A 17,699-nucleotide genomic window follows, 5' to 3' on the forward strand; every position below is an offset into this window, starting at 1 on the left:
CAACATACAGTCACCCTGCCCCATTGAGAAGTGAAGCTCCATCTATGGAACTTTATGGTAGGATGGTTTGTTGGTGTGCCTTTTTATTTTTTATTGTATCTTTGAAAAGAGATCGGAATAGCGAAACATGGCCGATACACTTTGGCCGCATTGTCTTAGTAGAGCATGGGTATAATTCTTCCTCTTCATTAGCAGCAGTGTTAAGATGTCAACTTTATGTCTGTTACGACTTATTTAGTTACTAGGTAAAATTGACTTTTCAATTGTATTTCTTATTTTTTTCTATAGTGCTGTAGTAAGTTATGAGGGACTTTTAAAGAGTTATTTGAGTGTATTCATATTTGGTAACACATCTCAAGGTTATGTTATGCCATTTATAAATCGGCACTGTTATTACTGAGAAAATAGCTAGCATGTTGCAGCAATGCTAACGGAAATGAAAAGGCACATCTGGCAGAATAACCGAAAGCTGAACAAGAAAGTGATTGTAATTCCTAACCGAGTTCCATTAATTGACCCCTTCCCACTCACCTCTGACTCTCACGGTTCCCCCACGTCCCCTACTGCAGGGGTTCTCAACGTTTTTGGCCGGGGACCCCCGGAAATGCTTTGGCAACGTCTCGGGACCCCCGCCCCGCCACCTCCCGACCCCCAATATAAATTGACTGCTACAATAACCTTAAACCATTTTGGGCGGGAACCCCTTTTGGTGTTTTAAGCATTGTTATAATTTAGCTATTGAAAAATAGCAGATCTACAAGCTTGTAGGTCTGCTATTTTTGAAAAATCGTGAAAATAAAATTTTAAAAAAATTCTTTTTTTTTTTTTTTTTGAAAATAATTTGGGGACCCCCTGAAATATTTTGGCGACCCCCCGAGGGGTCGCGACCCACAGGTTGAGAACCCCTGCCCTACTGTACCAAATTCCAATTCAACTTCTGGTTATACTGTACGTTACACACACAATAAGTAATCACAGATGGAAAGTCTGCATCAATGTTGAGGAAGAAACCTATATGCTATTAGGACAAAGCAGAAAGATGTTGGCCATGTTCGCAAAAAAATAAAAAATAAATAAAATAGAGAAAAAAGGCCTACTGGCTGTAAACGTTTAAAATATTTCCCAACAGAGCATTGGTGCTATAGATGGGATACGCTGCATTAAGCACTATCCCATGTCCCCGAGCATAAATCATTTCCCCATTGGGGATTAATAACAGTAATTTGATATCTTCTCAAAGTCTCATGTACTTTGCCTCGCACACATTGGGATGTTTGTATTTCACATCATACATGTTTGCATCTCCCTCCCATATAGATATATATATAATCTCCATATTTCACATTTTTGTTTTCATGTAAATGAAAGCCCTACTTCGTTGTACAACGCTGTCACACAAAAGTAGTGAAATTAGCCGATCTGTAAGCTCACAAGCAATGCATCGCACGCGTTGTGAGCTTGCGGATCTGCCATGTTAGCTTTTTTCAAAACATTTTTGAAAATCAAAGTTAGTGGTTAAGTGCGTCTGTGGGGTTTATAAAAGCTGAACCGATGACAAGTATTAACAAGAGCTTGTGACTAAATGATAACTACATTGGATCCATTGGAACACATGGTTCTTTTTTTCGTCCATTATCCTGAAAAGTAAACCGTTTTGGACATCCCCCCCGACAGAGACGATTGGTAACCGGAATGCTCGCCTTAAAACATGCTCGCCCTCGTTGTTTTCCACCGTCCTCACACCGACCGCTCGATGGGGTAGTACTTATTCTTGTATTTGTTTTTACTGGGGATAAGGTTAGAAATAAGTTTAGGGGTTAGGCATAGTTTTACTGAGGTTAAGTGTAGGAATAGGGTTAGGTTTTGGCGCCGTTTTACTGAGGTTAAGGTTAGGAATAAGGTTAGATTTAACCGTTTTGGCGAAGTTTACTGAGGTTACGTTTTGGAATACCAGGCAGAGATCGAGCGCTCTACCGTTCCACCGGCCGTACGCCCAGAGGCGACTGTTTTTGAGGCGAGCGTTCTGGTATTCAGACTATTACAGGCCTAGGCGGTGGCGCCCCGTGCCCATTGGCCTAGGCGGTGTTGTCCCGCGCCCATTGGCAGAGCCGGAGGCAGTACGCCGGGGGACTGACGGTGGAGAAGGACTGCCCCGGATGCCTCAGCCTCTTCCACCAGTGCTCCAGGCGCTTCCGGAAGCCGTACACCGTGAAGATGTCAATGATGCCCACAAAGTAGCGCTGCTCGGGCCCGTCGATGACGTGCAGCGGGTTCTTGAAGTTGGGTAGCAGCCGTCGGTTCTGGGCCCGGAAGTCCTCGAGTGAGGGCGGCGGGTCGCCTCCGCCGCTCGCTCGACTCAGGCAGAAGCTGTCCGTTTCGGCCGACAAGCGAGGAGGGGCGGAGGAGTCTTCTCCGGCGGTGACGCCCGCGTAGATGGGACTGCCCGGGTTCACAGATCTGAAAGGTCAAACACAGGGTGGAACAAGGGCCGTGGTTTGAGGTCTGGTGGTTGCTCATGTTAAACCTCAAATCAGTTATTTTATGCATATTATCTTCCCCAATTCTGACTGTATTTTGCAGATTATTAATCCGATTTCTAATCAGCATCTCAATCCATGGCCAGCGTTACAAGCTCACGTGAGGTTGACGGGTAAAACTAAAAAAGAGTAGGATTTATCATTTAACTCATCATGTAACAAGCATCTGGGACGTTCATGGAACAGCTAACCAAGAAGTTGGTAAAGGTTGGTTTTAAAAATAAAATGAGCATCAAAAACGACATGACAATACTGTTACCTAGTTCTTGGTCCTGACGATGAGCGTGGCGAAACAGCCCTTGGTGCAGATAGACATATATAAAGGCTAGATGACTCGCCCGTGCTGCTGGCCAATGGAGAGCAATGTCACCACATGGTGGCCATCTTGCTACAGTCAGCTCGCTCACTCATAACATTGTGTCTATGGTGCATGTACAGTACTTGCTCAATTTTCAACCGATTTTCAAACTTTCTTTTCTTAAAAAAATTAATAAACGCCAGAAATAACTGCATATGCCTACATATAATGGACTTTCATATAAAAAAAACATTAAGCAGATAAAGCATCCTGAATCAGCCACGTTGATAACATTTGTAATAAACCAAACCGTTTGTAATTCCGTCAAGATTTCAGCGAGTTAAGAGTATTTTTGTTTGAGCAGATCACCCACTACTGAAATGCCCTGGATTCAAACTCGGGTCTCCCACATGAAAGTCCAATATCTTAACCACTAGATCAAAGGGATATCCCTATTGACCAGTGGAGATATTAGACTTTTGAGGCCATCAGGCTGAGACTCTGAGCCACTCTGCTACCCTCACCTCCCTTTTGACCTCCTCCCACTAGGAAACCCGATCCAGGTCACAGCACCAATGTAACGCCCATGATTCGAACTCGGATCTAGACTCCTGTGTGAAAGTACAACATATTAACCACTACTAGACCAAAGGGATATCCCTACGGACCAGGGGAGATATATGTCAAACTCAAGGCCCGGGGGCCAAATCAGGCCCGTGGATGAATTATCTTTGGCCCGCGGGATGATATTTAATTAGTATTAGAACTGGCCCTCTGGTATATTGCACGGACCACCATAATACTACAAGTATTGGTGAGGATCATAGAACAGGAAACTGAGCTTAATAATAATGCATTTTCAGTTTTAAATGCATTTACTTTTTTGCTGTTTGCCTGGGACGTCCTCATGACCGCGGTGCCCGTGTGTTGAAACACAGTCCGGCCCTCGACCTCGACCGATTTCTTTATTTTGGCCCACTGTGTATTTGAGTTTGACATCCCTGTATTAGACTATTGAGGCCATCAGGCTGAGACTCTGAGCCACTCTGCTACACTACCATAGGACGTACCAGAAAGGTTGACTGTTGCAAGATGGCTGCCGGTGAACTACGCTGTAGAGTCCGCATTGCGCCATCTAGCCTTATATATATATATTGCTGCCTCTGGTCAGGACTTACTTCTTGGTCCTGACGATGAGCGTGGCCAGGGAGAGGCCCTGCTGCCTCTCGTCGTGGTGCAGTGGCTGCTGGGCCAGCAGGAGGCTGTAGTCCAACACGTTGAGTCTCTGCAGGAACTGTGTGTCGATCTCCACCTGGCGCAGGAGCCACGCACGCTGCTGGTCTGTGAGCAGCAACACGCACGTGCGAACACGCACAAAGAGACAGACAGACAGACCTTGGTCAGTCTAGGAAAACATAATGCTGCTGAGGAGGTTCATTGTTTGCCTGGTATTCAGTAGTTCAGTGGTTTTCAACCAGTGGTCCCGGGACCACAAGTGGTCCCGGGCCATTGAAAGGAGAGTTCTGCCAATGAGGGGGCAGAAAACAGCCCGGTCACGTGGTTCATGTAACCCATTTGTCACTCTAAAGCCCATAGACTCCAATGCATTCCGTAAACGTCCGGTAGATGAATGACAGAAACAGTAATTATGTGTGTGTGTGTGTGTGTGTGTGTGTGTGTGTGTGCGTGCGTGCGTGCATGCGTGCGTGCGTGTGTGTGTGTGTGAGAGAACTCACCCAGAACGATGTGCTGTCCTTTGAAGTTGAGGTCTTTCAGAACCACAATGACCTGGCTGTCTTCTGGAGCGGGCTCTGTCCATCGGCTCACCTCACAGCCCTTAATGTCATACCTGGAACAAACAAGCTGTTATATCCTTCATTATTTTTCTCCCAGGACCATATACGTACCCCACCGCTAGGGGACGTTATTTTCTAGGTCCGTATATATATGGACCCCATAGTCTTTTTCCGCCAATTACAATAAATGAGTGGGATTTCAGAAAAGAAAAGACCACTTGCTTAGGAGTTAAGGTCAGCTTACCTGGCATTGATTCTCTCATCTGGATAGAAGACACTTTGCATGACAATAAAATATTTCTGTAAAGGAAATACAATGTGCATTGTAAAATATTGTCAACAACCACAGTCCACTTAATTATTTCTCAGTGAGGTACGAATATATTCATACTCCCCAGCTATGGGACGTTATCAGCCAGGTGTTTGTACCATGTTCGACACCACCAGCTATGGTACGTTACAACTCCTCTCCGTTTACCTCGGTTCAAAGCAGGATTTTCAAACCTCCATAAGTCGGGAATCAAGGAGCGATGTCCTTGGTGATCCTCAGCCATCCAAAGTTCGGATGTCATTTGTGACTTTGTCTCGCATCGCTCCCGACATGTAAACGTTTCTGGCAATAGGTAAACAGTGTGCGCTAATGCTAATGATAGCAAATAGCTGCAGTGAGTGTGTGCATGGGGCTACAGCGGGGAGGAAACCCATTCTCTGAAGTGGCACAGCTTAACTACAATGCTACCAACTAGCAGCAAAATAAGAGTTAAAACATGCACAAGACCAGTGGTGATTTTATCGACTAAAACTATGGCGAAACATGTTCATCGACTACCATTTTTCACTGACAAAAAAAAAAAAAAACCTACGATGACTAAAACTAAGACTAAATATACTGACATTTTTTGTCAAAAAACAACAACAACAAAACACTAGACTAAAATGTTAAGGCTCATTCATAGTCTGGATTTTCGGTGGTGAGGTGACCACCGCTCCGGTGGTGAGGTGACCACCGGAGCTGAAATAACGTTGAACGGTGGTGAGTAAAAACAGAGAGAAGGCCTGGGGCGGTGGCGGTGGTTTGCTCTTCACCGCGGCTCGTGACGTCATGTTGTCGTTCGGTGGTCATGTTGTCGTTCGGTGGTCACCTCACCACCGAAAATCCAGACTATGTATGAGCCTTTAGGAAGGGACTAGTGGAGAAGAGATCCAGTAGAACTAAAAGACAAGTCATTTTATGTTTGGTTGCGCTCGGGTGCTGGACTCTGAAAATAGCCGATCTACAAGATCGGCTATTCTCAGCCTGCAACCAAGTGTAAAATCAGCCGTTATATCACCATCAAACTGGCCAAATCAAACTGTAGATCGACTAAAATCTTATGATATTGTATTCAACTAAAACTAGACTAAAATATATCCAATGACTAAAATGTATGTATGATACATCTAAATATGTCATTAGATGACTAACATTAGATGATAAAATAAACTGTATTCAAAGAGACTATGACTAAAACTACATCAAAATCAACAGAGATGTCAACAGTACCTGTCGGTGGGAAATAGTGATCCTGTGAACACCTGACAAATAAACACAGGAGACATTTTCACACGTTAAAAGCAGTCGACATTGAAGTCAGAGAGAAATGCTATCAGTGGTGACAAACTACAACCAATGCATTTCCAAAACCTTTCCTCAGGTGTACGTGTGTGTGTACGTGTGTGTGTGTGTGTGTGTGTGTGTGTGTGTGTGTGTGTGTGGTACCCAGGAACTTGACCAGCAGTGAGTGTGGGTAGTTCCTCAGGTGGTCTACATAGATGTGCAGGTTGGACAGCAGGAAGTGGATCTCTCTCTTGTTCTGGGTCTTCAGAAAGAAGCGCTTATCATTCCTAGAGGACGCACGCACACGCACGCGCACACACACACACACACACACACACACACAGTAGATCTCTGACTCTCTACTCTAGAACATGTCTTGGTATATTTCCACATTCAGGGATTAAAGCAAAAACTACTCCCACAACTGAAATTATGTTTTAGGGAATTTAGGCTATGAAAGCGGAGACAACAACACTGCAGAGCTAGGAGGGTGTGGAGGGAAGCTATTCAGGTGTCCCGAGTCGGTTTGGATAGTCCACAACATAAAAATGACTGAAATCAATCATGACGACTGACAACTAATGGTATCGTGGCCTTTCTTAACAAACAAATAAAGCCACTGTTGGTCGGGGTGGTGTTGCAGTGTATGTTGCTGTATAACTGTATAACTAACTAACTAACGAGATGAACTCACGTCAGGAAGAAGTCGGCCTTGCTCTTGGAGTTGCTGATGAACTGGAGGTAGCATGATTCAGAGCACAGAGACTCCTGGTAGGTGGTCTCTGTGATGCCTAACGAGCTGCGCAGGTTGGCAAACACCTTGCCTGCAAACGTCTTCATCTGAAATTCCTACACACGTGCGCACATACGCACATACACACACACACTTTTTCTTTTCACTTCAAGACGTTTCAGGATGACAATTCAGTTAAAGTTCTAGAGACTAATGGACCCTTCAAGTTCTGTGAGGCGACAGCGCTACTGACTGCGCCAATACTTTAAACCGCTGGTTCCAAAACACTGGTTCGAGACCCATTTGTGGGTCACAGACACATTTGTATGGGTCCCTTTATCATTTGTTTCCCATGTTTTGTTTTTAATAATTATTATTTCAAAACATTTTCAAAAAACATTCCCAAATAATTAATTAAAAACAAACAAATGCAATGATTTTGAAGTCCATGAAGAAAAAAGTCATAGTCATAAATTAGAAAACATGTTTTAGAAATAGTGAAAATCTCAGTAGATCTGGACCTCTGTTGGGTCCAAAACTGGACATAATAAGTCATTAATTCAATTGTTGATTATTTTTTACATTGTTAGACTCTACCTCAAGTAACCAAAGATAAAAAAGTAAATGTAGTACAGTAAAAAAGTACATTTGCCTCAAAGATGTAGTGAGTAGAGGTATAAAGTCTCAGAAAATGGCACTACTCAAGTATACTCAAGTACATGTACTTACTTACTTACTTTCCACCACTGTTAACGTATAGAGAAGTTCAGACATACCTGGTGGATTTGAGTAATTTCTGATCGGAAGTCATCATCTGAAAGTTCATTCTGGAAAAAACAAAAGAAGAGGAACATAATACTGTAAATAAATTATAATTAGCTTTGTATAGAAGAAAGAAAGAAAGAAAGAAAGAAAGAAAGAAAAAGAAAGAAAAATGAGTTTAAATGATAAAATAAGCAAAGACAAAAGATTATGTTGATTGGTGTAGTAACACGCTACTGCCCCTGGATGGGGTAACATCACCACGTTGTTGTCTCAAAAGGAGATGTTATGAATGACACCATGAATATGTTACACCAAATCAAACAACATGCAGCCACACAGGGACCTAATGGTGACTAGAGTTGTAGATACAATACCCTACCCATACACTCGGTATCGGTACAGGTCCCGATACTGAGTCTGACCCGGGCCGTTACCAAAACATTCAATTGATTGCTATGGTGCGACCAAAACGGAACTTTGAAAGTACGGTTGTAAATATTTAGAATCAATTGATAAATGTATATGACAACACAAAATGCATCAATTTATACGTGATACACAATATGGCCAATATATTGACAGGCATACTCCCTCATACACATAACATTTAAATTGTCTAAGTACATGTACTCTTACTCGGTCAGAAATAGTTTTTATCTGAGCATCTCTAATGGTGACTTATCATCAACCCTTCTAAACAGGAGCCATCCTGGACAGACAGATTGGCATTTAACCACCACTTAAACCCCAGTATCCTTATTATGGGGGGGAACATTCACCAAACATATTTTTGGTGAAGAGACTTGGTGTAATGTAGGCTGAAAAAGATCACACCAAGTAATAGTTTAAATCGGGTCAGTTTCACAAAGTATAGAGGGTCTAAGTGGTTAAACTGAAGTGATACTGGTTCCAAATATCATCAAAGTATTGTGCGGCACCCATGGGCTTGTGAATATATATATGACCATGGCATTCATCATAACGTCTGCATTTCAACTCAGTTGAGGGGCAGGCATTCATTTTCAATGTAGCTGAGATACTGATATGATTATGAATCAAATCATCACAATCAAGATGGGTAAGCTTTAAGTTATTTATTGGTTGAGCCGTGCAAAGCGGTACAATCCATGATAATTCACAAGTCAGCTCCAGATCGTTCTTCAGAGATCTATTTAACTGACTGGTTGTCTCTTCCCACTCGGATGTTGACCAATGAGAAAGTAGTTCACTATTCTTGCTACCTTTAGTCTGTAAACAAGATGTGAATTTCCTGTCTATTAGGGTTGCTGACCTTTAGCCATTGGGGTGTCTGGACATAATGTCTGTCTTCATATTTCAAATTGTCTTAATATAGCCTCACTAACAAACTGCTTGGTCACTCAGCTCTGTCCAGACACAGCATGTCTCTGACTTCATGAAATGTTCACAGTATTAGCATAAACGCATAATGTATACAATAACTGATCATTCTTATCAATACAACACAATCATCAACAGGAATGACATTCACATACAGCAACGTCAAAATAAGTACATGAACCAGAAGACGGAAAGCACTCAAAGCACTAAAACAGATAAACCAAAAAGATTAAATAATTAAATAAAGCATTTTACACAATAAAAAAGAAATAAATGTCAGAAAGCGTTGTTTTCCCCGATTGATTCAAAGATGGAAAGACTAGTGAGCGGAGTTTTAAGGACTTCCGGAGCTCATTCCGATCAGATGGGGCACTGACAGAGAACGCTGCCTTGCCTGGCCAGTACAGCATGTCTGTCTGTCAGAGAGAGCGTGGACAGCTATATCAGAATGGCATGAGATTGGTGCTCCGGTACTTTAGCCCTGCTGGGTCTCGACAGCTGTCACGATTACAAATTTAAGTTGCCAATGAATTGTCAGATAATTAGATTAACGATTTAATTGTGTTTTTGGCATTGAACTTTGGAACATTATGATTAAAGAATACATTTCTGTTGACAAATACCTGGAATATACAAATAAATTACTGTCTATTAATTATTTTTATACTTAAAAAGGGTAAAAATGCGGAAATAGCTGATCTACAAGCTTGTGTCAAAGTGACGCGTTGTAAGCTTGTAGATCAGCTATTTCAGCTTTTTTTTATGTATGAACATTTTTCAACATGGAAACGATGACTATTATTAACGATGACTATTATTAAAACTAAATAAAGAGTAAGCTATGATGACTAAAATTAAGACTAATTTGTTCCTTTGGATCTTTTTGATTCACGCAAATCATGTATGGGGGTCCCTGGCACAAAATATTTTAGATGGGGGTTCAAATACATTGATTTCTGCATTACAACTCAAACAAGGAGGTATATAGAACTGCGTAGGCCAGAGCATCCCATCGACGTGATGCTAGGGAAATTATTGAGGGCACGTTACGGAATGCAAAAATAACACAACATGGTCCATTGTGAATTGTGGTCATAAATTAGGGAAGCATGCATTCTACCAGTTGTGGAATGCATGCTCCTGTGTGCGTCCTGTGTGTGTGTGTGTGTGTGTGTGTGTGTGTGTGTGTGTGTGTGTGTGTGTGTGTGTGTGTGTGTTTGTTTTGACTGTCAAAGTGCTGAGTCATGGGGCAGTGGATTAGGGCTGCCCAGTAGCACATGCTTCTGTGTCACTGCCCAGTGACAATGACTATATACCACATGGCTTCTGTTAGGAGGCTTGGCTTGTGTATGGTCCCGTGGGTCATTGGGTCATATGGTACAGGTCCAAACATCGTCCATCATCGTTATCAGTGCTGTGTGATGGAGGAGCCAGAACTATAGTGGTTACATTTGCAAACTGGCATCAGGGGCGTGATTTGGGTTACCAGAGGGGATGGCACTTTGTCCCCAACTATTCTTTTTATGGGGGGGGGGGGTGTCTATAAAATGATACATATTATAGACGCGTGTTTTCTTGTCTGCAGCCATACATGTATGAACCACTTTCAACATGCCATCCCTATTTTTACCATGCTATTATAGTAAGCCTTGCAGAGCCATGAGGCCCATAGGGCAGGAGCCTACAGTACAGTATCTCCTGTTTCTGTAGCGTGAGGCAGCTTGATGTAAACTCCCAGGACATGACGCGCTAGTATGTCGCAGGAACTTACCCGAATCCAACGCTTGATGCTGAGTGCCAATTAAGCAGGGATTGGCATTGGGTCCCATTTTTCACAGTCTTTGGTATGACTGGCCGGGGCTCGAACCCTGAGCTCTCAGTCCCATGGCGGACACTCTAACGGTTAGAGTGACCCTATAATGGCATGCTCAGTGGCCTTGTGGTTAGAGTCTAACCATGAGCATTATAGGGCAGTATTGCAATATGCAGTGCATATTGTCAGCATGCAACTAAGTGTAAAATCAGGCATTACGATGCCATCAAGGCCTGCCAAAATCAACTGTAGATAAGGGCTCTATTTTCGTCCGATGTCCCTTTGGGGATTTTAGCATTGGGGAACAAGGGGTGTTCCCCCCGCAAAAGTTGCTATTTTGGACACCAGCCTAAATCCCTAAAACACCTCCACTACCCGTTACGTCATCCATGTGTGGTTTTGGCATTTCAAAAATGAAACAAATCACCATGCCAGATGCCATTGACTTTAAGAGACTGCACAACCCATTATCCATTACCCATTATCCACAGTGCAATCTTGGCTGTCACCCTCTTTCCCAATGGAAGAGCGACGCGTTGCTGCCTTGGAATACATTTATATTTGATAGAAATTTGTCTTGTGTGTCCAGACTCCAGCAGCTCCTCTATCTCTCTCAGGTTTCACATCCACTCCGCGACCGCATTGAGGCGCTCTAACATTGGTCTGCAGAGACACTCAGGTTTCACATCCACTCCGCGACCGCATTGAGGCGCTCTAACATTGGTCTGCAGAGACACTCACCGTGGGCGGGTTGTCGATGGTGTTCTGCACGGCCGCCGACAGCCCCTCCTTCATCATGCAGGTCTGGCCGTGGAAGGCGTGGCGCTGGTCGATCTCGAACACGCCCAGCATCTTCCAGCGCTGCCTCAGACCGCCCCACCTCCGCCTGGGCTTCCCGGCGCTGCGCTGCCGCCGCCGCCCGGGGTCGTCCCCGCCCAGTGACTCCGTCATTTCCATCTGCAACACACACACGCACACACACACACACACACACACACACACACACACACACACACACACACACACACACACACACACACACACACACACACACACACACACACACACACACACACACACACACACACACACTTAGCCAGTATACAGTATATAGGCCTGCTGCAAGCTGATATTTAATCAATACATGCAGTGCATCTCTATGCTACTCTCCCACAAGCAGCCAATTCCATTAGAGTTCCAGCGGCCTGCAATGTTAGCCAAAAGAAAAACACACCTTCACTGACAATTACGCTGCTGGACCTAAAAACAGAAATGCAAGCCCTCACAAAGGCTTCTAGATCATAAAGCTCATCTTTCTAGATGACAAATCAGTGGAGGGTCAATCTGAAAGTGAAAGGCGTTCATGATGTGATCAGCTAGAAGTGAGTGTGAGCAAGCAGATTGTACTGGTCGCAAGCAAGCACATCTCTTCGATGGATGTTGCAGTGGTTAAAGGGGTAGTCACTCCCAAAATTAACTCACCACATGAAGCCTTATAGTTATGGATATGTTTGTGCTTTTGTTCTGTTCCTGATCCAATATTCCAAAATGTTAGGAGCTGAAGCAAACAGGAGGCCAAGCTTAGCAAGAGCTTATTTAAAACATTTATTTATAACGCGGACAGTAGTGCTCTGTGTATAACACAGTGAGTTTTTATGTAGTTTTATCTTGGCTCCCTATTTACTTAAATATATTGGAACATTGGATCGTGGATGCAAAAAACTAAATCTCCATGAATTGAAGTCTTCATGGTGTGAGAAATTGATCCAAAGAAAAGTCATTTTGCAGGTGAACTGCCCCTTTAAGCTAAACCATAAAATAACGACGGCTACGAATTGCACTTGCCAAAGTTGTATTTTCCAAAAAATCTGTAAAATCTGTAAACCAAAAAATAAACCATACTTTTCCAAATAATAACCACTAGTATTCAGTAGTGAATGACTCAGCTTAAACCCACTATAAACCCATACTGTATATACTACTTCAAACGGAGTCCCCCAAGGCCCTATACTAGGTACACTCCTCTTCCCCCCCTCAACACCAAATCTCTGTCAAAATATAGCCCATCCACAAGCTCACAAACAGTGCTATTTTTGTCAGAATGCAGGCTGGTTGATCATGAGACTTGCCTCAGTCGGGTTGGGTGTCAGTGGTGTGGTGCCAGTCAGTCCATTGTGTCCATGCAGTCCTCTGTCCCCCTCTGCCCCAATGCAGTGTGATGCAGCAAGCAGCAACACACCACACTGCACTGCACTATACTGTCTGTATGGATGGCCTCTCTGCAGCACTCTGTCTGTCTTTTCTGTCTGTCTGTCTGTAGTCTCTCTCTCTATCTCTCTCTCACAAAACACGTGTAGTGCTCAACCTTGTGACGCTGTGTGTCTCTTTCCCACTCCCTCTGTTTCTGTCTCTCTGTCACCAGCTCTCTCTCTCTCTCTCTCTCTCTCTCTCTCTCTCTCTCTCTCTCTCTCTCTCTCTCTCTCTCTCTCTCTCTCTCTCTCTCTCTCTCTCTCTCTCTCTCTCTCTCTCTCTCTCTCTCTCTCTCTCTCTCTCTCTCTCTCTCTCTCTCCTCTCTCTCTCTCTCTCTCTCTCTCTCTCTCTCTCTCTCTCTCTCTCTCTCTCTCTCTCTCTCGACAGCAGCCAACGTGCTCAATCTTGTGACCTCAGCATTTTTACATCTACCTAATACTATCATGATTTGGCATCACGCCTAATTTCTATAAATTGGTTAATGTAGGCTTTGAGAACCTACCCAGATATTTGACTGGAGGGAAAGTACAGATACCCTAACACTAAGTAGCACGATTCTACTTCTGTAAAAGTGTAGAAGTACTTGCTTTTACTCACAACGGATCACTTTTGAGGCGTTATGAAGCTTGGAGATCAGCTATTTCTGGTGGTGAACAGTAGGATCTCAACCATTTATGGATCATCAGGGCTCACTTGGAAATCGCTGTTAAGTGGTCCGAAGGGTGGGCCACGTGTATTACAATCATACGTAGTGTTCCACCTTCAATCAATGGAACTAACATTGTACACCCCCTGGACTGCTGGACATGATGTACAAGACCACCCCCTGGACATGACGCTAGTATGTCGCCCCCTGGACATGACGCTATAGTATATCACCAAGGCATTTTCATCCACGGAAAGGCCGCTCGCAGGATTTATTGTGCATGAAAAGAAAAAGAAAAGTAAAGAAAAGAAAAGAAAAAGAAAAAGAAAAAGAAAAAGAAAAAGAAAAAGAAAAAGAAAAAGAAAAAGAAAAGAAAAGAAAAGAAGAATGTAAAAAACAATGTATGTGTCTAATGCAGGGGTGGGCAACTTTGATGATGGATATATTTTCACACTCACTCCAGAGGGCCACTGTATTTCCCCACTCACTCCAGAGGGCCACTATTATTTCCCCACTCACTCCAGAGGGCCACTATATTTCCACAGTCACTCCAGAGGGCCACTCTATTTACACACTTACTCCAGATGGCCACTATATTTCCACAGTCACTCCAGAGGGCCACTATATTTACACACTCACTCCAGAGGGCCACTATATTTACACAGTCACTCCAGAGGGCCACTGTATTTCCACACTCACTCCAGAGGGCCACTATATTTCCACACTCACTTGTGTCTCAGGTCACCCCTGTAAATATATATGTATTTTTCCATCTATGGCACCCCTGATCTCATTACTTTATAGAATAATACGCTACTTATTATGTCAATCTTTCCCCCTGAGACACAGTATGTGTCACAGTGCCACAGTCTGGCGTGGCATTGTGAAATCCATGATCTCGACCGCAGTTGAAAAAATAATGATGATGTGTCACAAGGAAAACGAGAGACTTCCATTATGACAGATACTTGACATTTAACCACTTGAACCCCAGCATCCCTATTCTGGGGGGGGCATTCACCAAAAACAGCAGATCTACAAGCGCACAACGTGACGCGTTGTGAGCTTGTAGATCGCCTATTTTTGGCAAGTAAGTTTGGATGGTATGGAAGTATGGAGGGTCTAAGTGGTTAAACTGAAGTGATATTGTTGAATTACAAATATTATCACAGTATTCTGACTCAGAATACTGTGATAATATTTGGAATTCAACAATATCAGAATTTCTGAGGCACCAGTGGACTTGTGTGACGGCACCCTATAGCAGGGGTTCTCAACGTTTTTGGCCGGGGACCCCCGGAAATGCTTTGGCAATGTCTCGGGACCCCCGCCCCGCCCCCTCCCGACCCCCAATATAAATTGACTGCTACAATAACCTTAACCCATTTTGGACGGGAACCCCTTTTGGTATTTTAAGCATTATGTTATAATTTAGCTATTGAAAAATAGCAGATCTACAAGCTCATAGCGCGCCACCGAGTGGCGCACTACGAGCTTGTAGGTCTGCTATTTTTGAAAAATCGTGAAAAAAAAAGAAAATAATTTGGGGACCCCCCGAGGGGTCGCGACCCACGGGTTGAGAACCCCTGCCCTATAGGGTGCTACGGCGGCACTCACTTTACTTTGAGAACCACATGCCTTAGAGAGCAATGTGCCAACAACAGTAAGACCACACGTCATTTTAAGACCAACATGAAGCTCACCTGCACCCATGCACCGAGCCGCCCTCCCCAGCGTCCCCAGCGGCTGCTGCAGGGCTCTGTTGTGCACGTCCCCATCGTTTCCTTCTTTGTTTCCGAGGGTGCTGCCGTCACCATCCTCTCAGGCAGAGGTGCAGGTGGTCACGATGCCCGTCCTCTCCTCAGGACCGTCTCCTTTCAATTCACCAACCTACAGAAAGAAATGTCTCCATTTTCACCCAAGTATACAATGACCAAATCCCACAGATTACACACACCCAAAGTCAGTTTGAAACTATGATCAACGACAAAAAAAAGACTCCCATACAACAATCCAAAATACGAAGATCTTTACAATCAGAATTTTGTTTGGTTCAGGAATGGCTTTCAAACAACAACTTAATTCTAAATAAACAGAAGTCTTGTAGTATGCTTTTTGGCACTAGATCACCATCTTAACCGTGCACCTTCTGACTTGGCCATTCACTTTGCTGATGGGTCCATTCTTAACTCGGTTGCGACGTTTAAATACCTGGGTCTTTGGTTGGACTCTGAGCTCTCTTTTGGACCTCATATTGAGTTTATTAAAACTAGGATCAATATCAGTCTCAAGATAATGTACAGATCTATAAATTGTTTTACTTTTACAATAAGAAAACGCATTGTTCAACAACTCTTATTTCCTGTCATTGACTATGGGGATATAATTTATCAGAATACTACTTCTAGGCTCATCTCCATTCACTGAATGTTGTGTACAATAGCATCTGTAGATATGTTTTGAGGTGTCCGTACCGGACACATCACTGTGTCATGTACGACACCTTAAAACACATTGTGCCCACACAACACTTTCAAAATAGTAACCCAGGGTGCCCACTTTTTACATTCATTAACATTACATTTTTTTTTTAAACTCCTCAAGCGAGGAGGCATTTCCACTGGTTGATTTTCATTTTTAAGTGCATTTACTTTAATTATCTGTCATATTTAAAACAGTTATTAGTTACATATAACACCAGATACCCTCTTAGACATACCCAACAACTATATTTTTCCGTACCCACAACATCTAATGGAATTGTGAGACGTGCTTTTCAGTTTAAAGGTCCATCTGATTGGAACAAGTTGTCTGTCTCTTTGAGATCAATTACATCATTACACTTCTTAACTTCAAGGCTTCTTTGCTTGCAGACCTGAAACCCATTTGTACTAGTTTCTTTTTTATTTGATTTATTTATTGATGTACTGGTTGGGGAGAGGTGTGTGTACTTTAATGCTTGATTATTATTTTTATCTTTTTTGTTTTGTTTTATTAGTGTGGTTGCCCTAACAGGGCAACCAGACTATTGTTATTGTACATTTGGATACTTTGCCGCACTACTCCTCCCACAGTTTTGCCGCACACACTCGAGCCATATTGTACATTTGGATACTTTGCCGCACTACTCCTCCCACAGTTTTGCCGCACACACTCGAGCCATATGTCAAATCGACCGGCTTCATCGGGAATCGTGTGCTTGTATTTTGCTAAGAGATCCGTTGTATAGTTTAATTGATATTAATTAATTAGTTCCCCATAGACTTATAATGGGGAAATCGAAGACTAAATGTAAGTATTTTTTTCCCTTGGAGACGGTAAGCGCCATATTTACAAGACTTGGGGGGAGGTTCATAATAATTATGAAAATTAATTGAAAGGGAATTATATCTGTCGGCCTCATGGTGGCGCTATTACAGCCCACTTTTTTCCCTATAACTCTTGAACCGTAAGTCGTCAAATCTAAATTTATTTTTCCATGGATTCCTTGGGTCATGATGCATTTCCACATCCATCCACGCCCATTTTTGTCAGGGAAAAAAATCCTGCAAATTATAATTTTCTCCAAAACACACTTTTGGCTCCTCCTCCTACAGATTTTGTCCAAATCTCACAAAAATTGGCACACATGATCTCCGGACCTATCCGATTAAAAGTGCAGAAACTGCAGAATTCTGGTAGTGCGTATACTTCGGCCGTAATCGTCGTCCGAAGTTAGTAGGAGGGGCCTATTTTACAAAGAATGCCACAAATCACGAACGGAATGTCCAAACCATCCCAAATTTGAATCACATGTCCCGGGTGGTTCAATCAACCAAGTTCCAAAAGCAATTCCATTTTCATCCATAGGGGGCGCCGCAAATGCGAAAAATGTAACCGATTGTTGAGGGGATAAATCCCCTCCG

General features: G+C 43.2%; 1 protein-coding gene across 1 annotated transcript; it reads right to left on the reverse strand.

Moving 5' to 3' along the window:
* Window positions 1–944: 944 nt before the first annotated feature.
* Window positions 945–15,586, reverse strand: LOC306940171 (phosphatidylinositol 4-phosphate 5-kinase-like protein 1). Its single transcript, XM_079525186.1, has 10 exons — window positions 15,498–15,586; window positions 11,640–11,855; window positions 7,738–7,788; window positions 6,923–7,077; window positions 6,391–6,515; window positions 6,175–6,206; window positions 4,876–4,931; window positions 4,572–4,684; window positions 4,014–4,176; window positions 945–2,457 (listed from the first exon to the last, which is right to left on the reverse strand). Exons 1-10 carry the CDS (start codon window positions 15,570–15,572, stop codon window positions 2,076–2,078), a joined length of 1,368 nt encoding a protein of 455 aa, XP_079381312.1. The 5' UTR covers window positions 15,573–15,586; the 3' UTR covers window positions 945–2,075.
* Window positions 15,587–17,699: the final 2,113 nt, after the last annotated feature.

This window comes from Electrona antarctica (assembly GCF_951216825.1).
Source record: "Electrona antarctica genome assembly, chromosome: 16".
Lineage (NCBI taxonomy): Eukaryota > Metazoa > Chordata > Actinopteri > Myctophiformes > Myctophidae > Electrona > Electrona antarctica.